The 25,627-nt window shown below is 50.1% G+C and overlaps 1 protein-coding gene across 1 annotated transcript; it reads right to left on the bottom strand.

The window, feature by feature from the left end:
* Positions 1-194: 194 nt before the first annotated feature.
* Positions 195-24,424, bottom strand: ACAA1 (acetyl-CoA acyltransferase 1). The gene is made up of 12 exons (XM_027522234.1): positions 24,151-24,424; positions 23,857-23,950; positions 22,823-22,880; positions 6,050-6,129; positions 5,706-5,748; positions 3,941-4,039; positions 3,048-3,128; positions 1,650-1,840; positions 1,340-1,519; positions 994-1,049; positions 740-885; positions 195-496 (listed from the first exon to the last, which is right to left on the bottom strand). The coding sequence occupies exons 1-12, from the start codon at positions 24,319-24,321 to the stop codon at positions 421-423; spliced, it is 1,275 nt and encodes a 424-aa protein (XP_027378035.1). The 5' UTR covers positions 24,322-24,424; the 3' UTR covers positions 195-420.
* Between the last annotated feature and the right edge of the window lie 1,203 nt (positions 24,425-25,627).

The following is a 25,627-nucleotide window of genomic DNA, read 5'->3' as shown; positions in this document are numbered from 1 at the left end:
ACTGGGCATGGGCCTCTGCTGGGGGACCTCTGAACGGCTCCTGGGATGGAGGGACCCCTCCAGGCCTGCGCCTTGTCCTCAGGGCTCATCCGAGGGTGGGTCCGCCAGGCGGAGACCAGGGCACTTAGTGTTCAGATGGAGCAGAGGCAGGACCAGCCTAGTGAGAACTGGCCCTGCGGAAGAACCACAGGCACTGAGGTAAGACCGCGCGTTTACTGTGTCTGCGGCACTCCCCCTCCACAGCGTCTGCCCCCAGGGACCACACGGCGGCCTCGTGGGCTGGGTGTGCCTCCGCACCCGCCCCTGTGCTGGGGCATCTGTTCGTGTTTTGTGTGCTCACAGCAGCTCGGGTGTCTTGACTTGCTATCCCTCCTGTGGTGTGGCACTGCTGCGGGAGCTGCACCTCTGCCCTGGCCACCGTCAGTTTCCGGGGTATTCAAAGACGGCGGCGGCTCCCATGCCAGTCCCGATGCACATGGACACCACCCCGTAGGCCCTGGGGAAGGAGACACACAGGTGGGGTGGAGGCTCGGCCACCAAGCTCTCGCTGGGAAGGCTGAGCTGGGTGCACCAGGGCCCAGAGGACGCCAGACCTCGGCGTGTGGGCCCCAGCCTGCCCCCCAGGCGCGCACACAGGGTGACAGATGCCTACTGCAGGCCAGGATCCCCCGTCTCCTCAGCTTGGAGCATGTGGGGGTACGTACACCTCCCCCTGATGCCCCCACGGGGCCAGCCTCACCTCTTCCCGCGGCGCTTCAGCTCGTTGAGCAGCGTGATAACCTGTCGAGCCCCCGTGCAGCCCAGCGGGTGGCCCAAGGCCACTGCACCCCCCAGAGGGTTCACCTTCTCAAGGGGGAGTTTCAGCTTCTCCACACAGTACACAGCCTGGGGGGAGGTGGAGCATCAGCTGTGGACCCCTCTCTGGTCCCCTTTGCCCCTCGCCCCCTGGCTCCAACTGGGGGCCCCAGGCCACACTGCAAAACAAAGGCTCACCTGACTAGCAAAGGCCTCGTTGATCTCAAAGATGTCCACGTCATCCACGGTCAGCCCTGCAGGCCCGGGGGAAAGACCTGAGCTGACCCAGCGGCCCCCTTAGTGGGATCCTCAGTCTCCCCAGGGGCCCTGCCCCATCCATGGCCTGTAGGCTGCCTGCTATGTCTGCCTTTCTTCAAGATGGGTGCGTGGAACCTGGCTGGGGGTCGGGGTGCTGGTCTTCACCCCCCTTCACTCTGCAGCACCCACAGGACCACCAGGCTCCTGTCCCCCGCCTGCCTCAGGCAGCAACAGCACGAGAAGCAGGAGTTGGATCTCAATCTCGGGGGTGAAAGAGCCGTCTTACCTGCTTTCTGCAAAGCCACAGGGATGGCATAGGCGGGGCCAATGCCCATGATGTCAGGTGGAACCCCGACCACTGCATAGGACCTCAGGACCCCAAGGATGGGAAGGCCCAACTCTTCTGCCTTGGACCTCCTGGCCAGCAGAATGGCAGCAGCCCCATCACTCACCTGGCTAGAGTTTCCTGGAGGCAAAGCACAGGGTTAGGGGGGCCTGGGGGCCATGCTGAGGTGGTCCACACCTTCCCCATCCACCCTGCCTGGTGGCTCCAGCACCCAGAGGAGAACACCCAGCGTGGAGCAGCCCCGTCTTACCAGCCGTGGTAGAGCCCCCGTCCTTAAAGGCGGGCTTCAGCTTGGCCAGGCCCTCCATGGTGGTGTTGGGGCGGATGCCCTCATCCTGGGCCACAGTGATGCTTTGCTCTGTGCCCTTGTCGTCACGGACCGTGGTGGTGACAGGCACGATCTCGGCCTGGAAACAGCCCTGTCTCTGGGCTCTGGCTGCCCTGCCAGCACCGTGGACAGCCAGGCTCAGGCTCACATGGGGTTACTTTCCTTCCTGGGGTCCCTCCCTGACGCCCCCACCCGCTGCCCTTTGGGACAGATGTGCAAGCTCAGGCTGCTAAGTGCAGGAACACACTTGCCTAGGGGAGCATGGAGAGGGCCTGGTGTGGCCCCCTACTACCCAACGAGGGGGAGCCCAAGCGTCACAGGCCTTTCTGGCCATCAGCCTTACCAGATCCTCCAAGGGGGAGGTTTGAGCAGGGGGCTCCCCTCTGAGCCCTTCACCCAAAAGGGATTAACCCAACCTGAGGCTGGAGTCCCAGGAATATTCGTGCTGGCTTCCGTGGACTTTCCGTTCCCTCCCACCAGCCCAATCCCATCTGTTTCCTGTTTCCACATATTTATAATGACATAGGACTTCCCTGTGGTCCAGCTGCTACAACTCCGTGCTCCCACTGCAGGGGGCCCAGGTTCGATCCCTGGTCAGTACATCCCACACACCACAACTGAAAGCCAGCACAGCCAAATAAATATTTTAAAAATAATAAAAATGACATACACTAAACTACTGGAGGAACCTTAGAATTTAAACAGTGTAAAAGCATAAGGCATTTTAGGGTGATTGTTGCAATCATATGCAAAGGCCCAGCGGCATTCCCAGGGGAAGAAGCCACAGCTTTTACCCGACTCTCTAGTGAGAGTTTGAACCCAAGTGGCTAAGAACCACTGCCTCAGAGAGGCCCACCTGGCTGGAGACCACTCCCTCTACAGCCACGTACAGGCGGAAAGACACTCAGTAAGACTATAATGGGACGTAGCGCTAAGTGCGCTGTGGCGCCATCCCTGGCCCACCTCCCTGCCTGGGGGGGAGGCTTAGAAACCACTTGCTGCCCAGCAGTAGCCTAGGGCGGCTCCATCTGACACCACCTGTGTGCTAAGTTGCTTCAGTCGTGTCTGACTCTGCAAGCGCACGGACTGTAGCCTGCTGGGCTCCTCTGTCCATAGAATTCTCTAAGCAGGAATACTGGAGAAGGTTGCCATTTTCTCCTCCAGGGGATCTTCCTGACCCAGGGATCGAACCGGTGTCTCATGTCTCCTACATTGGCAGGCAGGTCCTTTACCACTAGCGCCACCTGGGAAGCCCACTTAGAACAGCCTCAAAAGCTCTTTCTCCAGCCCTTTCAGCATCTCACCCCAGACAGCACTCACTTTTGCTGGGAAGCCAGTGCAAAGGTATCCTGCTTCTCCCGCGAAATGCCAAACTGCTCAGCCACATTCTCTGAGGTTATCCTAGAACACAGACGGGGAACACTGAGTCTGTGTGGGGCCCGGGGCTGCAGACGGGGCGGGGTGACCTGTGTCTCAGTGCCACCAGGCGCACAGGCAGGAGTCACCGTAGTTGGGACTTTAAGCGTGTATACCAGAGACCAGCACACAGGAGGGCCTGGGTGTGGCGCCAACTGGCCTGGCCAGCTTCTCCTGCACCTCAAGGGAAACTGCTTTCCTGTGAGGAGACGAGGACTCCCAGGTCCCCATGGGAGGCCACAGCCAGCTTTCTGCTCCCCGGAGCTGCAGCCTCCCCCCACAGGCCAGCGCCACAGCAGGGCCTCTGGCCCAGGCTTCTGGCTTTCCAGGCTTCCCTCAGAGAGGCTTCCCTCAGAGATGGTCCCCAGCTGTGGAGGCAGCCGCGCATCCCCTCACACGTCCTGTGGAGCCAGGACTCCCTGCCCACGGCCGCGGGGTGGCACTGGCTGCAGTGCTCAGCGGCTCTGCAACTATGGCGCCTCTGACGCCACCCTGTCAGGGCCCAATGCCCTCACCGGCATGGCTGGTGTGCAAATGCCTCCCGATTCCTCAACTTGAGGCCAAGGTTTTGAGGTGCAGCTGCCATCAGGCCTTGTGTGACTGAGGACCTTAGAGTGGGGGTGATAGTCTGGGCCATGCTTGGAAACCCAGGGGCACAGATGCACTGGGGGCTTCAGGAAATCCCATCCCCAGAGGCCCTTCAGAGCAAGCCAGGCCAGAGGCTGGGGGGCCACAAGGGGATCCAAGCTCCTGAAGCCCTGCTCCAGGCCAGGCAGGGAGCTGAGGCAGGTACTCACCCCATAGGAATCAGGCAGTCTCTAGCCTTCTCCTTCTCCACCAGGCGTGAAGTAATATTTCCAGGGTTCCCTCTGTCAGCTAGGGACATGGACTCCACCCTGAGGAGGAGGAGGTGATTAGCAGGCTCCCCACAGACAGCTGGGTGCCGGCAAGCACTGGGAAATAGCCAGGGAGCCCCGGGCCAGCCAGGCAGAGCTGGGGGTGCAGGGCTGCTGAGCCCCGCCTCCACCCCGACCCCCAGACCACCGCACAGTCCACGTGCCTGGGCAGGGCCTCCTCACTTCCCTAAGACAATTGCTCCGTCAGCCAGTGGCAGTTCCCAAGGAAAGCGGCCTAGCGTTGGCCACAGTGGGGAAAACACGTCTAACGAGCCCAGGCCCTGACCTCAGGGGCCACAGATCCAGAAGAGAGAAGAGACCAATATTCTAAAAGCCGCATGTCAAAGAGCAAGCTGACTTGTGTGGACGAGGAGGTGCCAGGAGCCGAGGGGAAGGCTGAGATCTCAAGTTAGTGTGGTCACAAAGGGCTTCCAGGAGGTGGCAGAATATAAGGCTTCAAAGGGTGGTAACATATAACTTTGCATGGTTTTCATGCGCCCAGCACTATTTGAAAAATCCTCCCAAGTATTAAGAGCGCTGTGAGCAATGCCAGGCCCAGAGAAGCTGAGTTAACTTGTCAGTGGGGACCAAATTTAGGTAGTCGGGCTCCAGAGCCCATTGCCACTTACAATATCCTGAGCCACTCGTCATGAGCAAAGTCTGAGGACCAGTCAACCTGTGACACGGGGGACTGTCCTGGCCCAAACCCTCAAACACTGTAATTTGGTCTTTCACGTGCTTGGGGACTCAAACTCCCCGTCAAACCCATGAAGGCTCCAACCTTCTCCTCAGTCCACACACACCCCCATCCATCGTCCAGTGGGAGAGCGAGAAGCCCGGGGACAGCCTGGTCAGTGGCCTTTGCCCCACCAAAGTCCCTGAGATGTGGCCTCTAGGTTTGCTGACACGGGCAGTACAGCCAGTGCCAACTGGCACAGCTCCAAGATGGCCCAGCAGGGCTCCGATGAAGAAATGCTCTGGAGAGGAACTGAGAGGCAGAGGGAGCGGGTCAGTATCCTGGGGCTGCCGGCCCCTCAAGCCTGCCGAAGCCCTGAAGGGGCCTGTGCTTCCAGCACCAGATGCCACCCCAGCCTCCCCTCCCTGGAGTGCCGCCCAGTACACGTGGGGCTCCGTGGGCTGCAGCTGAAGGAGTCACAGCTGACAGGGACCAAAGCACCACAGATCTGACCGTGTCCCTCAGAGCCCAGGAGGCAGTGGAAGTTTCCACCTTGGACAGGGCGAGGGGGCAGACAGCCTGTTAAATGAACAAACTAGTTCTAGAGCAGGCAGCTGTCCTGGGCTTTTGGGAACCAAAACTGCTTTTTCCATTCTCAGCAACCATCATGAATCAACAAGGGTTGCCACAGATGGGAACCCAGTACTGTGTCTTCTCAAAATGCTTGCCCACATCTCCAGCCTGACAGATTTCCAAGAAAAGAAAGCTCTTCAAAGCCAGTTTCCCCTGGTGTTGAGAGGTGTGAGCAGTTCCCAAACAGCCAGAGCTGGGGCTGATTCTAAGCAGAATTTGTAGGAACCAACTGGCAGCCAGCTGCCTGAAAGGGCTGGAGGGAGAAGCATGAACTCATAGCCTCTGAGAATTCAGGAGAGAACATTAGTTTCATTGTTGCAAGTTAGTTTATAAGCTCCAGCAGAAAGAAATTCTTACCCACAAGCCATGCCAATGTCATAAGACCCATTTCTGATGCCACCTGCAACAAAAGCATTTTATAAACATCTTTCCCCAGAGTCCATCTGTCTTGGGAACGGGGGAGCCTCTTCCCCACCTGGTCTCTAAGAGGGACTCAGCCCCAGCCTCCGAGATGGAGAGCCAGGAATGCTCAGAAAAGGCTTGGGGGCTGCAGTGGGGGGCTCTCTTCCATGCTTTCTGTGGGTACAGTCCTCTCAGAAATTACTACTTGCCCTGCAGGCAAGGACTCTGCTGACCCAAACCCATGGAGCCAGGACTAAGGCCAGGTCGTAGCCACGGGTGCCTACCCAGTCACAACTTACCAGCTATGCTGGCCACCGCCTGGAGCCCCGACGAACACTGCCTATTGACAGCTGACAAAGGCACAGTCTCCGGGATGTCACTGAAACAGGAAGCAAGAAAGTCAGCCCCCCTCTCTCTGCCCAGCGCTCAGGGAAAGCAGGCCCGGGCTCCTGGCCAGCCTGACTGCCCCTTTGTAGGGGAGTTGGGGGGAGGCCGGACAGAAAGACCAGGGGAACAAACAGGCAGCCCTGCCCGCACTCCAGGCGATTCACACTGGGCAAACCCATCTCTGCAGGCACTTGCGCCCCAGGCCCCACAAGCACATGCCCTTCCATCCAGGGATTCTCCTCAGCCAAGGCCAAGCTCGGCCCAAAGGCAAGAGAAGGCTGGCTGGGTCTTGTCTTGGCTTTGAAGGTTCAAAAGAGAAACTGGACAACCCTCTTTCTTCTAGAGCCAGGGTCTCCAGCCCTCAGACCATGGGTGAGTACCGGTCCTTGGCCTGTTAGGAATTGGGCACCGCAGGAGGCGGGTGGCAGCTGGTGGCCATGCCCATCGCCTGCACTACTGCCTGAGCTCCGCCTCCTGCCAGATCAGCCGCAGCCTTAGATTCTCATAGGAGCTCAAACCCTTCTGTGCATGAGCATTCAAGGGATCTAGGCTATGCGCGCCTTCTAAGAATCTAATGGCTGACAATCTGAGGTGGAGCGAGTCAGTGAGGTTAGGGTGGGGAGTGGCTGCAAATACACATCTGTCATTAGCAGAGAGGTCTGACCACACACGGACCATAACAAATCAGCTGCAGATTCATATCAGAGCCCTATTAGTGAGTGGCAAGCGACAGTTAAGCCATATCTGGTGGCAGGCTTTAAGTCAGAATCTGACACTTCAGTCCACCTGTGGCTCGCCCATTATTTTATTGACCACTTCCGTCTGGGCCTCTTTCCCACACTATGCACCTGTCTCAGTTTTCATAAGCCCACAAGCTAACCCTAGCCAAAATGAGTAGAAAGCAAACGTCGCTGGAGAGCTTCTTAAAAGGTGAGAAGACCCAATGATGAGAGAGCAGAAGATGCTTAAGACTGCCGACAAAAACGAAAGCTGCATTTAAAAGAAAATACCAAGAGCCCTAATTAAATTATGGGTTCATTACAACAAGTGACTCACAGTTTCCAAGCATGCTTTGTAACTGTGGTGACCAGCCATCCAACAAAGCTAAAAAACCTTCAAAACTGCTTTTCCACATGGAGACCAAGCACCCTGCATTAAAAGCCAAGCCCTTGGGACTCCCCTGGTGGTACAGTGGGTAGGAATCCGCCTGACAATGCAGGGCACACAGGTTTGATCCCTGGTCCAGCAATATTCCACATGCCTCAGAGCAGTGAAGCCCATGCGCCACAACTACTGAAGCCCATGTGCCCGGAGCCCCTGTTCCACGACAGAGTAGACCCCATTCCCCACAACTTGCGAAAGCCTGGGTGCAACAACAAAGATCCAGCACAACCAACATTACAGACAGACAGGCAAGCCTTTGGCATTTTTACAAAGAAAAAACTCAAAACATGAAGAACAGAAGCAATTGCTGAAGGCTACCACTCACTTCATCAAACGGACCTATACTGAGAGCATTATTCATAGTGGCTAAGTTTACAGCTAAAGTTAAGAAGCCCTGCTCTACTGGTAGAGTTGATCCTGCCTGACATCTGTTGTGAACTTTTAGAGGAGAGGCTGCAGTTTAAATGGTGGCACGTGTTCCTCTTTCAGACAGCACCATAACTAGACAAACTGATGAGAAGATTAATAGCAGCAGATGTTGTGCTGTGTGCCGTGCTTAGTCGCTCAGTCGTGTCTGCCTCTTTGCAAACCCACGGACTGCAGCCCGCCAGGCTCCTCTATCCATGGGATTCTCCAGGCAAGAATACTAGAGTGGGTTGCCATGCCCTCCTGCAGGGGACTCTTCCCAACCCAGGGATCAAACCCAGGTCTCCCACATTGCAGGTGGATTCTGTACCATCTGAGCCACCAGGAGAGCCCAACACAGTTGTTAAAGAGGATAAATGACTCCCCGAGGTACACAGACCAGGTTGGTGAGTCTATCGACTTTGACCACAAGGCAACAGAGCTTGTCTGTGCAATCTGTTTTTTAGGAGGATGTGTATGCGGATATGTTATGTGCCCTTTCGTTGCCAACCACACTACAGTTGCAGAACGATTCAAATCTTTGATTACATACCAGGAAAACTGAACTGGTCTTTTTGTGTCATGCATGAATGGAGCAGCTGCCATGACTGGATGGCTTTCTGGTTTCACTACTCAAGTCAAAGAGGTAGCTTCTGAATGTGAGTCTACACACCACATCCTCCATAGGGAAATGCTGGCTATGTGAAAAAGTCACCTGAACTTAGCAGTGTTCTGAGACGGGATTACAGTTATCAGCCACATTAAAGCGCTTGCCACAACTCATGTCTGTGCACAGAACTCTCTGAGGAGATGGACTCGGAGCACACGCGTCTTACACACAAGATCCCTGGCCAGAGTTACAAGAGCCGCTCCAGAGATTTCTTTTAGGAAAAGTCACCACATTTCAGTGACGCAGAGTGGATCACAAAACTTGCCTACTTTGAGTGACATACTTAACCTACTCAACGAATTCAATCTGTCATTTTAGGGTAGAATGACAACTGTGTTCAAGTTGGCAGATAAAGTGGCTGCATTCACAGCCAAACTGGAGTTACGTGGGCAATGGGTGAACATTGGGATTTTTCAACCATTAGCAGAAATTTTGAAACAGACTGAGCCAGCACCTTCCTTCTCCCAGCTGTTGCAGGATCACCTATCTCAGCTTTCAAGAGAGTCTGAGCATTACTTCCCAACCACAAAAGACCCCCGAACTGGGAAGGAATGGATCCACAACCCATTTGTGAATAAGCCAGGGAAATTGACTTTGGCTGTGCTAGAAGAGGATCAACTGCTTTAGACTGAAAATGATGGTGGCCTTAAAAGTCATGTGTCAGACAATTTCAAATCTCCACACTTTCTGGATTCAAATCAAGGCAGAATATCCTGAGATTTCCACAAAAGCACTGAAAAACCTGCTTCCATTTCCAATATCTAATCTTTATGAGGCAGGGTTTTCTGCAGTGACAGCAACCTACATGAGATTATGGAGTAGACCGGACAGAAGCAACACACGCTTTTCACACCACCCCCAGATGGGACTGTCTAGCTGTAAGAAAACACGCTCAGGGCTCCCATTGACTCTGCATTATGGTGAGTTGTATAATGGTCTCATTATACATCACAGTGTAATGATAATAGAAATAGTGTGTACTGTAAATTTAATGTGCTTGAATGATCCTGAAACCATCCCCCCATACACCAGTTCGTGGAAAAACTGGCCTCCACAAAACTGATCCCTGGTGCCGAAAGGATTGGAGACTGCTGCCCTAAAGAACAGAGAATACGCCTGTGGCCAGGACAGAGAACCAGTGCAAAAGAAATGTCTACAGTATGACAGAGGCCTAACAGGCCCAGGAAAAGAGGCTCCGCATCGCTAATTATTAGAGAAATGCAAGTCAGAAGTATAACGAGGTATCACTTCACACCAGTCAGAATGGCCATCGTTTAAAAGTCTACAAATAAATACCACAGAGGGTGGACAGAAAAGGAACCCTCCTACAATGTTGGTGGGAATGTAAGCTGGTGTAGCTACTATGGAAAACAGTATGGACGTGCCTCAAAAAGCTAAAAATAGAGTTGCCATCTGATCCAAGAATCCCGCTCCTTGGTGCACATCCAGACAAAACTCGAATTCAAAAAGACACGTGGATGAGAGGCAAGATAGATCCACCACATACCCAGGTAGGAAAAAAGAAAGAAGGGAAAAGGAAGAGGAAGTGGGATGGAACCTACACCCCTGAGGGTGAAGCTGAAGAAGAGAAGGTTCCTGCATGTGGGGAAGCCCCCTCAATGGCAGGGAGATCAGCTGGGCAGAAGGGGATCTTCGGAAACTCGGAGGAGAACACAGCAACCGGCAGGCAGGACGGAGAGACCTGCACAGATGGTCTGACCCAGCCCTCTGCGCCCCAGCCTGAGACACGTGTCCACTGGTGCACACGGGCTGGGTGTGGAAAGCAGACCTAGGGAGAGGACTGCCGTTGGCTGCCATGAGACAGCCTGAGGTGGTGGGAGTGAGGAGCTCTGCAACTGAGAACGCTCACGGAGGAAGCCGGGATCACTATACAAGCGAAGCCCCACTGCTGAGTGATGTGCAAAGGGTGGGGCCACCATTGAGCCTTTCTCCCAAGTGGCGACCCTACCTTCCTAGACACCTGGAAGGGCTCCAGCCAGGACAGGCTCTCAGGCCCCTCCCTGCCGGAGTGGGCTCACGTGCTCTGGGGCAGACTTGGGAGCAGGGACCAGAGGGTGACCCACATGCAGAGGTGGGGCTGAAACCGCAGCTGAGCCTCAGAGGCTGTGCAACTAAGGAAGAAGAGCTGCAATCTCTCCTCCCAGCGGCATGAACAGCAGATTTACACTCCACGATGGGATTATTTAACTTATATGCAGAATACATCATGTGAAATGCCAGGCTAGACGAAGCTCAAGCTGGAATCAAGACTGCCGGGAGAAATATCAATAACTTCAGATACACAGACGACACCACCCTTATTGCAGAAAGCAAAGAGGAACTAAAGAGCCTCGTGATGAAGGTGAAAGAGGACAGTGAAAAAGCTGGCCTAAAACTCAACATTTAAAAAAATAAGATCATGGCATTCAAACCCATCACTTCATGGCAAATAGGGGAAAAAATGGAAACAGTGACAGACTTTATTTTCTTGGGCTCCGATATCACTACAGACAGTGACGGCAGCCGTGAAATTAAGACACCTGTTGTTCCTTGGAAGCAAAGCCTAGACAACATATTAAAAAGCAGAGACATCACTCTGTTGACAAAGATCCGTATAATCAAAGCTATAGTTTTCCCAGTAGTCATGTACAGATGTGAGAACTGGACTATAAAGAAGGCTGGGGACCAAAGAATTGATGCTTGTAAACTGTGGTACTGGAGATGACTCTTGAGAGAGTCTCTTGGACAACAAGGAGATTAAACCAGTCAATCCTACAGGAAATCAACCCTGAATATTCATTAGAAGGACTGATGCTGAAGATGAAGCTCCAATACTTTGGCCACCTGATGGGAAGAGCAGACTCATTGGAAAAGACCGTGATGCTGGGAAAGATTGAAGGCAGGAGGAGAAGGGGATGACAGAGGATGAGATGGCATCACCAAGTCAATGGACATGAGTTTGAGCAAACTCCGGGAGATAGCGGAGGACAGGAAAGCCTGGTGTGGTGCAGTCCATGGGGTCGCAGAGCTGGACACGACTGAGAGACTGAACAACAATGGGCTTTGTGAACTCAGTGCCTGCAGAACATCTCCTGCAGCCCAGACAGGTCTAGCTTTTGCAGCTGAGAACTTTGTGGACATGCACACGCTGAGGTGGGGCCAGGGCAGAGTCTGAGCTGCTCCATAGCACCCCCAGGCAGTCCAGATCCATAATTACTGCAACCTGGGCCCTGACTTCAGTGGATGGATGCTGGTGGCCTGGTGAAAACAACACTGGAGAGACACCAGGGCCAACTGTGGCATTCCCACACTTACGATGGGCCTGAGAGACGTGCCAATGGCGTCATCTGAGAGCTCGCGCACGGGTGAAAGGTGACAGCAGAGCACACCCACGGTGAACAGCTCCGGAACGGGATACCCAGTGGTTTCTCTCTGAGGGGGGTGCTCCAACCCCGCTGCCTCATACCGCATATCACACACACAGTTAAGGAAGGGATCTGAGGGCCTCTACTCCAACACCTGGGGAGCAGACCGCGCCCTGACAGGCCGGTGCAACCACAGAGCAGAGAGGAGGCCCTGATCAATACCCAGCACAGGCTCTGCTCACTGCATCAGTCACACCCCCTGTCAGAGGGGACAGCACCAGCACACACTGAGGAAAGAGGTGGCAGACATACTATAAAGAGAGTTCTCGCACCAACAAATATTAAACACACGCAGACTACACAGGATGTTCCCACATAAAAAGAGCCCTCCAAGACAGTCTGTGGGGCTGGCCTTAGAAGGAAGAACCCCCAGCCTTGAAGGCCAGCAGGGCTTGAGGGCAGGAGCTCCACAGGGCTGGGGGAACAGAGACCCCCTCTCTGAGGGCACACAGCCAGTTTCATGTGCACTGGGCCCAGCTTAAAGCAGCACCTTTACAGGAACCTGGGCGAGGCCCACCTAGTGATCTTAGAGGGTCTCCTGGGGAGGCAAAGGGTGGCTGCAGCTCACTGGCTGAGGTTCAGGACAAGCACAACGACAGTGGAACCTCCAGGGAATATGATTGGTGTGAGCTCTCCTGGAGGCCCCCATTTTGGCACCAAGACCAGGGCCCAGCCAACAACCTGCAGGCTCCACTGCTGGAAAGCCTCAGGCCCAGCAACCAACTCTGCAGGAACACAGCCCCACCCAGCCATCAGAAGACAGGCTGCCTGGGCTTCCTGGGGGGCCAGTGATTGGGAGTCCGCCTGCCAATGCAGGGGACACGGGTTCCCATCCCTGGTCTGGGAAGATCTCACATGCTGCGGAGCAACTAGAGCTGTGTGCCACAACTACTGAAGCCCGGAGCCTGAGCCGTGCTCCACAGCGAGAGACGCCTGCGCGTGCAACTGGAGAGCAGCCCCACTTGCTGAGGACAGAGAAAGCCCACACGCATCAAGGAAGACTCAGCACCCAACACAGCAAAAAATAAAAGAGCAACAAATAACATACAAGGAATCCCCGTAAGGTTATCAGCAGCAACAATGCAGATCAGAAGACAGCAATATATTTAAAGTGATGAAAAGGAAAAACCCACAACCAAGAACACCCAGCAAGGTTTTCATTCAGATCCAACGGAGAAATCAAAAGCCTTACAGACAAGCAAAAGCTAAGAGAAGTCAGCACCACAAAACCAGCTAATTCCCTAACAAGAAAATAAAAAAATGGGAAAGCTCTCCAATAAAAGCAAACAAAGAAACAGGAAATCATCCACACACAAATAGGACGGCAAAACCAGCACCCATGACGGTCCAGTGGCTGGAGGTCCGCCTTGCAGTGCAGGGGATGTGAGTTCGATCTGTGGTCCACATGCCATGGCGTGACTAGGCCCACGCACCCCAGCTATGGAGCCTGAGCACCACGACAAAAAATCCCACTGCCACAACAGGGACCGACACTGCCGAATAAATAAGTTTTAAAAAAATCAGCAATCACGAGAAGAAGAGAGTACAACTGAAGGAAATAGGAACTACATTTGAAATTAAGAACCAGCAACTTAACCTTGTACATATACAGATCACTGCTGTATCGAAGCCTCATGGGAACTGCAAACCAAAACTACAACAGATTCACACACAGAAAAAGCAACGCAAACACAACACCAAAGATAGTCATCCACCCACCAGAGAAGAGAACAGAAGAAAGGAAGACCAACAAAAACAAATCCAAAACAATTACAAAAACGGCAGTAAGGTCGGGGGCGTGGAACTTCCCTGGTGGTCCAGGGCTTGAGAATTCACCTTCCAATGCAGGGGATGGGGTGTGATCCCTGATCAGGGAACTAGGATCCCACAGGGCAACTGAGCCCATGCACCACAACCAGAGAGAAGCCCTCGTGTGACAATGAAGATGCCATGTGCCAAGACAAAGACCTAATATAGCCAAAAATAAATAAAAAATATTTAAAAAAGAAAACGGCAATAGGAACACACATATGGATAATCACCTCAAATGTAAATGATTCAAATGCTCCAACCAAAAGACACAGACTGGCTGAATGGATACAAAAACGAGACCCACATACATGCTATCTATAAGAGACCCATTTCAGACCTAGGGACACATACAGCCTGAAAGTGAGGGAGTGGAAAAAGATATTCCATGCAAATGGAAATCAAAAGAAAGCTGGAGTAGCAATACTCATATCAGATAAACTAGATTTTTAAGAGAAGACTGTTACAAGAGACAAGGAAAGACAGTATATAATAATCGAGGGATCAATCCAAGAAGACATAACGACAATGTAAATATGTATGCACTCAACACAGGAAGACGTCAATGTTTAAAGCAAATGCTAACAGCCATAAAAGTGAAAACTGAGCATGAAAACATGCTCACCTCGGTCACGGCCGCTGTGGGAGGTGGGAGGGGCCTGCCAGGGGCTGGGCAGCCTCAGCCGGACCCGACCCTGTGGACAGTCCATCACCAGACTGCACACTGGCACAGAGCTTACCACCTCTCACCGGAGGACAAATCCTCCCTATGATTCCTGAGGGTCCTCTTGACCCGCTTGTGAGAGGCACCGTGGTATAGGCACCGTACCAGAGAGTCTCAGGTTCGAACCTCACCTCCATCAGTGCCACTACTGTGAAGCCCTGGCCAAGTCACTTAACCTCTCTGAGCCTCATCTGCAGGCTTTCAGGAAACAGAAACTGCTACGGTAGGTCAAGTCGGCCAAAGCACTTCCACCCTCACCCTCCTCCCCATATGGCCCACCCCAAGGCCAGACAGGATATGGAGGGTGCCCTTCCACTCTCGACCCTCAGGACATCACAGCCAGGTTCTCCATTTTACAGCCACGCAGCTGAGGCCCAGAGAGGCAAAGGGACTTGCTGCAAGTCACACAGCCAGTGAATGTGGGATGGAATCAGGACTGACCCCAGATTGGGCAATAATTCTTACATGAAGCCGCAAACAGTTCTTCCGCAGAGATTGGTGACACCGCAAGAACAGAATCCTACGTGCAAATCAGAGAGCACTGGGACTGGATGACCAAGGCTGATACAATTCACTGCTAGAGATTCCACAACACTGGTTCCAGCCAGGAGTCTCCTGGCATACGACTGCTAAATAATGGCTTCAAACAAACCAATGGGAGCCACAGACCAGACACTGCGATAAGACAAGATCACCTTTCTCCAGTTGTGGAATGTGGGTTCAGTAACCCTGCACACTCAAAGGCCTTTTTTTACGAAATGTCCTGACGCACGCAGAGGTAGAGAGAATACTATAATGAACTCCCACATACGAATCACCCAGCTTCCTCTATTGTCAACACTGGTTAACAGTGCTTCCTTTCTCCCCCTCCCACATCTTTCCCAAGGCTGGAGTGCTTAAAGCAAATCCCAGATGCAGTGTCCTCTCACTAGTAACCCGTTCAACCTGCCAAGCCAACAAACGACATTGTTTTTATATAACTGGCATGCCAGTGTCACACCTAACAAAAAATAACAATAACCCTTAAATAATCTAATATTTAGTCCATGTTCAAGTTTCCCAGATTGTGTCAAAGATGTCTGTTTGCAATTAGAAGAGCGTTCACAAAATTCATTTTGCTCCAAATTCTACAACTATGGCATTTCACATGTTCTACTTCCAAGAAGGGCTGTAGGAGGCACAGAGATAGGAAATGCATCAATACCGCCTCTGAAAAGCTCCAGCTGTGTGCTGAACACAGACTAGCTCACAGTAGGCCCTCAAGATGAGGCCAGGTTCCCTCTTAACCTCTGTACCCGGTCCAGCAGCCCTGGGGAGGGTGGGCCCTACCTGTGTACCATGGAATATTACTCAGCAATGAAAAGGAATAGGCTGCTGACACAACAATCTGAATGAAATCTACAAAGAATTATTCTGAGTGAAAAAAGCCAATTCCAAAAGGTTACAATCGGTGTGGTTCCCTTTATATACCTTTCTTGAAATAAAATTACAGAAATAGAGATTAGTGGTTGCCAGGGATAAGGGAGCAGAGGAGTGAGAAGGAAAGTGGGTGTGGCTATAAGACAGGCCTTGTGGTAGTGGAAATGTTCTGTAATTTGATGGTATCAATGTCAATATCATGGTTGGGAAATTGTACAATAGTTTTTCAAGATGTTCCCTCTGGGTGAAACTGGGGAAAAAGTACGCGAGGGTCTCTGTATTCTTTCTTAAAACTGCATGTGATTATCTAAATATACTGTCTCAAAATAAAAAGTTTAATTTTAAGGAAAAAAGGGAAATCGACAGTAATACAATAATAGTAGGGGACTTTAACACCCACTTACACCAATGGGACAGACGACCCCGATAGAAAATCAGTAAGGAAACATATTAAACCAGATGGACTTAATTGATATTTATAGAGCATTCCATCCAAAAACAGCAGAATATACTTTATTCTCCAGTGCACATGGAACCTTCTCTAAGGCAGATCACATCTGGGGCCACGAATCACGCCTTGGTAAATTTAAGAAAACTGAAAACATATCAAGCATCTTTTCCAGCCACAAGGCTATGATATTAGAAATCAATTACAGGGAAAAACTGTGAAAAACACAAACACATGCAGGCTAAACAACATGTTACTAAACAACCAACAGATAACTAAGGAGATCAAGGAGCAAATTTAAAAAGTACCTAGAAACAAAGGACAAAACAGCAATCCAAAACCCATGCAGTGCAGCAAAGGCACTCAAAAGAGGAAACTTTACAGTGATTATCTCAGAAAACAAGAAAAATCCCCGATAAACAACCTAACCTTATGCCTAAAGCACCCAGAGAAAGAAAAGCAAATAAAACACAAACTTAGTAGAAGGAAAGAAATCATAAACATCAGAGGAGAAATAGAGACAAAGAAAACAATACGAAAGATCAATGAGAGTAGCAGCTGGTTCTTTAAAGATAAACAAAATTGACAAAATTGATAAATCTTTAGCTAGACTCATCAGAAAAAAAGGGAGCGGGCTCAAATCAATAAAATGAGAAATGAAAAAAGTTACAACTGATGTCAAAGAAATACAAAAGATCATAAGAGACTACTACAAGCAATTATATACCAATAAAATGGACAACCTAGAAGAAATGGACAAATTCTTAGAAAGGTACTACCTTCCAGTTGAACCAGGGAGAAATGAGAAATTCAAACAGACCAATTACAAGTACTGAAATTGAAACTGTGATTTAAAAACTTCCAACAAACAGAAGTGAATTCTTCACAGGTGAATTCTATCAAACATTAAGAGCTAGCACCTATCCTTCTGAAACTCTTACAAAAAACTACAGAGGAAGGAACACTCCCAAGTTTATTCTATGAGACCACCATCACCCTGATACTAAAACCAGACAAATACCAACAAAAAAAAAGAAAATTACAGGAATTCCCTGGTGGTCCAGTGGTTAAAAATCAATCCACCTGCCAATGCAGGGGACACGGGCTCAATCCCTGGTTCGGGAAGATTCTGCATGCAGTGGGGCAACTAAGCCCGTGGGCCACACCTACTGAGCCCTCTCTCTGGAATCTCCAAGTCACAACCACTGAAGCCACCACAGTGAGAAGCCCACGCACCGTGATGAAGAGCAGCTCCTGCTCACTACAACCACGGACAATCCTGCACGCAGCAATGAAGGCACAGCGCAGCCAAAACTAAAATTCTTTAAAAATGAATTATTTATCTTTAAATTTCTTAATTAATTTATTTTTGGCTGTGCTGGGTCTCTGTTGCTGCGCGGGGGCTTTTTCTGGCTGCAGCACGCAGGCTTCTCACTGCCATGGCTTCTCTTGTTGCAGAGCACTGGCTCTAGACACGTGGGCTCAGCACTTGCAGCATTCAGCTTAGTTCCTCCGCAGCATATGGAATCCTCCCGAATCAGGGATTGAACCTGTGTCCCCTACACTGGTGGCAGATTCTTAACCACTGGACCAGCAGGTAAGTCCAATAATAAATAAATTTTTTTAAAAAGAATAAACTGGAGAGAGAGACTATTTAAAGAAAAAAGGAAAGAAAATTACACGCTAACATCACTGATGAACACAAAATCCTCAACAAAAAAATCCTCAACAAAATACTAGCAAACCGAATCCACCAACACATTAAAAGGATCATAATTCATGATCAAATGGAATTTATCCTAGGGATGCAAAGGATTCTTCAATACATGCAAATCAATGTGATACACCACATTAACAATCTAAAGAATAAAAACCATTATGATCATCTTGATAGATCCAAAAAAAGCTTTTGAGAAAATTTAACATCCATTTATGATAATAACTCTCCAAAAAGTAGGCTTGGGGGAACCTACTTCAACATAATAAAGGCCATATACGACAAACCCACAGCTAACATCATTCTCAACAGTGAAAAACTGAATGAATTTTCTCTAAGATCAGGAACAAAATAAGTAGCTCACTCTTGCCACTTTTATTCAACATAGTTTTGGAAGTTCTAGCCACATAATCACAGAAGAAAAAGAAATAAAAGAATCCAAGTTGGAAAAGAAGAAGTAAAACTATCACTGTTTGCAGATGACTTGATACTATACACAGAAAATCCTGAATACTCTACCGGAAAACTACTAGAGCTCATCAATGAATCAGTAATTATGCAGGATACATAATTAATACACAGAAATCTCTTGCATTCCTATACACTAACAATGAAAAATCAGAAAGAGAAATTAAGGAAATAATCCCATATACCATCACATCAAAAAGAATAAAATACCTAGGATTAAAATTACCAAAGAAGGCAAAAGACCTATACTGTACTTACAAAACTATGAGATGCTGATGAAAGAAATTAAAGATAGCACAGACAGAAGAGAGATATACTATGTTTTTGGATTAGAAAACTCAATATTATCAAAATGACTATACTACCCAAAGCAATCTACATATTCAATGCAATCTCTGTCAAATTACCAATGGCATTTTTCACAAATTAGGAAAAAAAAAATGACGATTTGTATGAAAATACAAAAGATCCTGAATAGCCAAAGCAATCTTGAGGAAGAGAAACGAACCTGGGCCCAGTGCAGGGGTCCTCGGTGCGATTCCTGGCCAGGGAACTAGATTCCACCTGCCGTGACTGAGAGGTCACGTGCGGCAACTGAAGACCCCACAGGCCACAGCCAAGACCCAGTGCAGCCACACACACAAGCGTGCAGTGGAGCACCGCTACAAATGGTGTTTTTAAAAAACAGAGAAATGGAGCTGGGGGATTCTTCAGACTATACTACTAAACTATATTAATCAAAACAGTTCTGGTACTGGCACAAAAACAGAAATACACATCAATGGCACAGGATAGAAAACCCAGAGATAAGCCCACGCACCTATGGTCACCTCATCTATGACAAAGGAGGCAAGGACACAGAATGGAGAAAAGACACTCTTCAACACATGGTTCTTGGAAAACTGAACAGCTCCATGTATTAATAAAAAATGAAATTAGAACTCCCTTTAACACCATACACAAAAATAAATACAAATGGGATAAAGACCTAATTGGCCAGATGCTACAGAACTCTTAGAGGAAAATATAGCCAGAACACTCTCTGACACAGATCGCAGCAATATCTTTCTTTGATTCACTTCCCAGAGTAGTAAAAATAGAAAAAAAAAAAAAAAGAAAGAGACCAAATTAAACTTAAAAAGCTTTTGCACAGCAAAGGAAACCATAAACAAAATGAAAGACAACCCACAGAATGGCTGAAAATATTTGCAAAGTGACCAATAAGAAATTTATCTTCAAAATACAAAAACAGCTCCATGCAGTTCAATATTAAAAAAAAAAAAACAAACCTAATCAAAAAATGGGCAAAAGATCTAAATAAATATTTCTCCAGAGAAGACATACAGATAGCCAAGAGGCACATGAAAGGCAGCTCAACCTCACTACTTATTATAGAGTAATGTAAATCAAAACTACAATGAGGCATCATTTCACACTGGTCACAATGGCCATCATCAAAAAGTCTACACAGTAAATGCTGGAGAGGGCATGGAGCAAAGCAAACCCTCCTGCACTGCTGATGGGAATGTAAACTGGTGCAACCACCATGGAAAACAGTATAGTGGTGTCTTTATAAAGCTAACAATGATCTGGCAATCCCACTCCTGGGCATATATTTGGAGAAAGCCATAACTCAAAAAGATACATGTACTCCAACCTTGACTGCAGCACTGTTTACATTTAGCCAAGACACGGAGGCTGCCAAAATGTCCATCATCAGAGGAGTGAGTGAAGAGGTGGTACGTATATACGATGCAATACTGTTCAGCCACGAAAAAGAAAAAATAACCCCATTTGCAGCAGCATGGGCAGACCTAGAGATGATCACACTAAGTCAGACAGAGAAGGACAAATACATGACATCACTTGTACGCGGGACCTAAAAAATGATACAAATGAACCTACTTACAAAATAGAAACACACTTGGAAAACAACTTTATGGCTACCAAAGGGGAAAGGTGGGGGGAGGGATAAATTAGGGGTTTGGGATTAACATATACACACTACTATATATAAAATAGATACATCATCAAGGACCTACTATATAGCACAGGGAACTTGACTCAATAATCTGTAATAACCTATATGGGAAAAGAATGAATATATTTATATGTATAACTGCATAACTTTGCTGTACACCTGAAACGAGCACAACATTGTAAATCAACTGTACTCCAATATAAAACAAAAAATTAAAATTTAAGAGTCTACAAATAACAAATCCTGGCTAGGGCGTGCAGAGAACAGAACCCTCCTACATTGCTTGTGGGAATGTAAATTGGAGCAGCCACCAGGGCAAACAGTATGGAGGGCACTCAAAAAGCTAAAATTAGCCTTGCCGTGTGATTGGGCGATCCAACTCCTGGGCCCACATCCATTCAAAACTATAATTCAAAAAGATACATGCATCCCAGTGTTCACTGCAGCACCATTTACAAGAGCCAAGACATGGGAGCAACGCAAACGTCCATCAGCAGAGGACTGGATAAAGAAAATGCGATAGGTGTATACAGTGGAATATTACTCAGTCATAAAAAGAATGGAATAACGCCACATGCAGCAACACGGATGGACCTGAAGAGAGACTGTCACACTGAGGGAAGTCAGTCAGACAAAGAAGGCCACATACATGATATCGCTTCCACGTGGAATCTAAGATATGACACAAATGAGCTTATCTTCAAAACAGAAATGGACGCCCAGAGAACAGACTTGTGGTGGCGGCAGTGATTAGGGCAAGGATGGCATGGGAGTTCGGGGCTGACAGACCCAAACGATTACATAAAGGTGGATAAACAACAAGGTCCTCCTGTGCAGCACTGGGAACTACAGTCACTATCCCGTGATGAACCGTAACGGAGAAGGATATTTTTTTAAAAAGAATGTATATAAACATATGTGTACCTGAATCATTTCGCTATACAGTAGAAGTACAACATTGTAAATCAACTATGCTTCAATTTAAAAAAAAAAGAATGTCTAAAATATGAGGCCAGAAACCATCCCTACTCTCAGCCTGTATGCTCCCACCATTCTCTATGGAAAGCCTGTTCCCAGCTGGACAAAGAACCCTGACATGTACTAGGTATTCTAACATCCCTCCTTCGGGTGGGTTCCCCCAGGCTTTCACACGGGTTTCAGCCCTAGAAGCTGGTGGAGCCACCTCTGCCAATGTAATCTGAGCTGGGAATGGGTACAAAGTCCTGCGCAAATCCCGAGACCCATGGACTCAGAACCTCGGGGTGAAACCTGCTGATTCTAGCATGTGACCAGAGTTGGGAACCTCTCGACTAGAGGCCAGGCCAGGCTTTGCTGAGACCTTCTTGGGTAGAGAATGTCCTAGGCACCTGTAGCCTGTTTACCCTTCCCAGGTCCCCTAACACCCTACTGCTTAGGTACTGCCCCTTCACCCAATCCACCCAGTGATCAGTAAACACTGACTCAGTGTGAGGGATGCTGACATGCTTATAATACAGCGCCCGAGAGGACGCCCAACCACACACAGAAAGTGAATTAACTAGCCACATCTACAGCAACAGAGCAAGACAGCAAAGCACATCAAAAGGAAGCGCGTAGCCAGCGACTGGAAAAGAAGCCCTCTTGCTAAGCCTTGGGTGCTCAGGGAAGTCTGGTGAAAACGGTGACACTGTTTGGGCAGAGTTTAACTAGCGAGGAGAAGGGCGGCAGGGACAGTACTGCATGGCAGACAGGGTGGCTTAAAGCAGCAGCGGCAGGTAGATAAGACTGGAAGGCAAATCTGGAGGCAGATCGAGGAATCTTTTGAAGTCTAGGCTAAGCACTCTGAATGTCTCCTAGTCTCCACATCCTTTGTCATTTTCCTGTTCCTTCACTAGTTCATGTTCCTATTGTTGCTTATCCATGCAACTGGGATTATAGACCTAAGCGGTTCTTAAATCTACACATGAAAATAATTTAAAGCTCCTCCCCTATCTTAGGACAAGAGGTAAAGGGCGATTCACCAGGGTACCTTCTGGGCGACCCCTGGGTTCTGGCCCATTCCTAAGTTTCTGTGGATGAGCTCTGCTTTGGAGGCGCCAGCTTGCCCAACTAGCATTTAAAAAGCTCTCTTCAGTGTGCCAACCTGGATATTTACCTGTAAATATCCAGGCAAAGTTCACACTTACAAAAGCCAAAGCAACAAGTTGACTTCAACTTAAGAAAGACTGGGCCACAGTGAACTTTCTGCTCCAGGCCCAAAGGCTGTTTGTCCTGGCTCCGCACTAGTAAACACACTCTCCTTTCAAAGTGGGGGAAAGGTGGCATCCAGAAAAACAGGGTGCTGAGCACCCTGGCTGTGTTCGGGTCTGGAGTCCACCAGACCCTGATCTTCTCCCACCAGCAGGCTGAGTTCTCTGGGGCCGGAGCCCAAGCAAGTCTGAATAGTCAACCCAGAGCAAGAACCAGAAAAGTTTACCTCAGAAACTGGGCAATTCGGGCCATGGTCGCTCCGGCCCCAGGCTGAAGCACGTTTCCTGTGGACAGCAAACCTCCAGTCAGTGCCAGGTGGTGCTCTGGGCACTAAGGCACGGCTGTGACGACCAGAGCGGGGGCATTCCAAATCCTCCTTCAGAACCACTGGAACGTCAAGGTCTGGAGCGGCGTGAGCCAGCTACACAGCAGCGTGTGCTGGTCAGACACTAGATCCAGTCCCTGAGAGGCCCCCGGTGCCCTGCCCAAGCACCCTGCTTTTCCAAATCAGCACACTCTGGGCAGGTCGCCTGCCTTTAAAGGTAACACGGAAAGAAGAATGTAGTGCAAAGCTTGAAGTCGGAGGAGGCAGTCCTGTCAGTTAGGAAAGTGTTTCTGAAAATGCACACCTCCTTGAGTGTCCTCCACCTACTCACACTCCAGGGGTTGAACAGTGATCCCCCACCTAGGGGTAGCACCTCTGTGATGAGACTCTTACCATATAATGTTAGGTTCCAGGCTAAGGTGGGAAGCAGAGGTGGGGGAAAAGATTATACTAAAGGTCAAGAGGCCCTAGATTCAAGTCCAAGCTCTGCTGCAAATCCCCCAGGCAGTTTCTCAATTATTAACTGCAAAGCTGGACTTTGATGGTTTTTCGATGCTCTCTCTGTTCTACCCTGGCATAGACAGTACATCAGGATGGGTAGAGAAACCCAGTCTCCTGTCCCTTAGGGTGTTCTCAAACCCTGGCACCAAAACTCTGGCGTGAAAATGTTTGTCCCTTGCGATTCCTACTTCCTATCGTACTTAATATGAAGAATGTGCTTGGAGCCGGCACAAAAAGTGCCTGGAAGCAGGGGTGGGAGGGGTGGTGGAGTCTGTAGCCCTAAAGAGACCATTACACTTATCTGCGTGCAGTCCGTCGCCGTTCCCCTCACTGAAGACGCCTGGAAAGCGCCTGAATGGAGGGAGGTGTTTGAGGAGCGCTTTGACGGGATGGGAAGGCGAGGATCGAGCGCAGGGCCAGGGTAGTGCACTCACCCACGCAGATATCTCCCAGCTGGGCCGGGCTCAGCTTGACGTCCTGGAGAACCGCGGTCATGACGGCGGAGAGAAGCTCGTCGGGGGTGGTGTCCTACAGCCGAAAGAGCGACCGCTAGGATCCCGAGTCGGGACCCCAGCTACCAAAGCCTCGCCCTCCCCCAAAGGGGCAGAGCGGTCACAGCTCGAGCGCAAAGCCACCACCGACGCCGAAAGGAAACGAACGGAGGAGCCAGACCCCAGCCCACCCCGGGCCTCCATCTCACACCTGGCTCTCGAGCCCAGGTGCCTCACCTTGAAGCCGCCGCGGCCCGACCGGCCAATGGCCGTGCGCCGCCCGTGCACCACCACGACATCCTCTGCGGACGCCCGCCGCGCGCCGCTCCAACACGGGGTGGCCTGCGGCTCCGGGTCCGAAGCGGGCCGGCCCTTCAGGTGACCCAGCACCACCTGCAGCCTCCGCATTGCGCAGCTCGGCGGGGTAAACTCTCAACCAGCCAGGAAGAGAGGGCAGCAACCAACAGACCGTGGCTCACGCAGGCGCGGGACCTTACTTCTGACCCACGGATATCTAAGTCCCACCCACAGACCTACTGGTCTGACTGGCCTTTCCCTCTAAAAGTCCCGCCCATCTCCCCGCCTCAGCCAACCTCTGGTTGGCGAGCCTGCCTGAGGTCCCGCTCCAATCCGCAAACCGAGCTTCCCAAAGTTAGATCTCAGAGGGTCTTTTCACTCAAAGCCCCGCCCACAGTAGCCTACGCCTGCCAACCGGGAGGTGGACTTTTCTGAAGCCTAACGCAGAAACGCAGACAGGAATCCTTTCCACTTGCAGCCCCACCTACTGCCAAACCGCAGGCGGGTTTGCAGGAGCACCTTTGGTTTCTTGAAGAAAATTTCACCATTGCCGGGGGTCCCTTTCCCTACAACCCTGCCCACTGCCCGCCCACCAAACAGATGGCGAATTGTCAGGAGCGCTGCCTACAGTTTCTTAGCCGGGAAAGAGGCGCCGGGGCCTCTCGTTCCTCTTCTCCCTTCCTAACCTTCTCTGCTGTCTCCCCCAGGCTGGGAGACCGAGATAATTCCGAGATGCCACAGAGCCTACCTTGACGTGTTTGGGCTCTCCTGGGAAGTCTTTCGAGAAGACTGAGGGAATCTGGGATTCTGGGGTGGCAGGAGAACGGATTGTACAAAGATGTGACGGGACTCCGTATCTGGAGAAAGAGCCATATACATACATCAGTCCAGTTCAGTTCAGTTCAGTTGCTCAGTCGTGTCCGACTCTTTGCGACCCCATGAATCGCAGCACGCCAGGCCTCCCTGTCCATCACCATCTCCTGGAGTTCACTCAAACTCACGTCCATCGAGTTGGTGATGCCATCCAGCCATCTCATCCTCTGGCGTCCCCTTTTCCTCCTGCCCCCAATCCCTCCCAGCATCAGAGGCTTTTCCAATGGGTCAACTCTTCACATGAGGTAGCCAAAGTATTGGAGTTTCAGCTTTAGCATCATTCCTTCCAAAGAACACCCAGGGCTGATCTCCTTTAGAATGGACTGGTTGGATCTCCTTGCAGTCCAAGGGACTCTCAAGAGTCTTCTCCAACACCACTCTTCAAATGCATCAATTCTTCGGCGCTCAGCTTTCTTCACGGTCCAACTCTCACATCCATACATGACCACTGGAAAAACCATAGCCTTGACTAGACGGACCTTTGTTGGTAAATCTAGGTTGGTCATAACTTTTCTTCCAAGGAGTAAGTGTCTTTTAATTTCAT

Source organism: Bos indicus x Bos taurus, chromosome 22 (assembly GCF_003369695.1).
Source record: "Bos indicus x Bos taurus breed Angus x Brahman F1 hybrid chromosome 22, Bos_hybrid_MaternalHap_v2.0, whole genome shotgun sequence".
NCBI classification, from domain to species: domain Eukaryota; kingdom Metazoa; phylum Chordata; class Mammalia; order Artiodactyla; family Bovidae; genus Bos; species Bos indicus x Bos taurus.
Note: the sequence above shows the minus strand (reverse complement) of the source record. Positions and strands in the feature narration are given on the sequence as shown.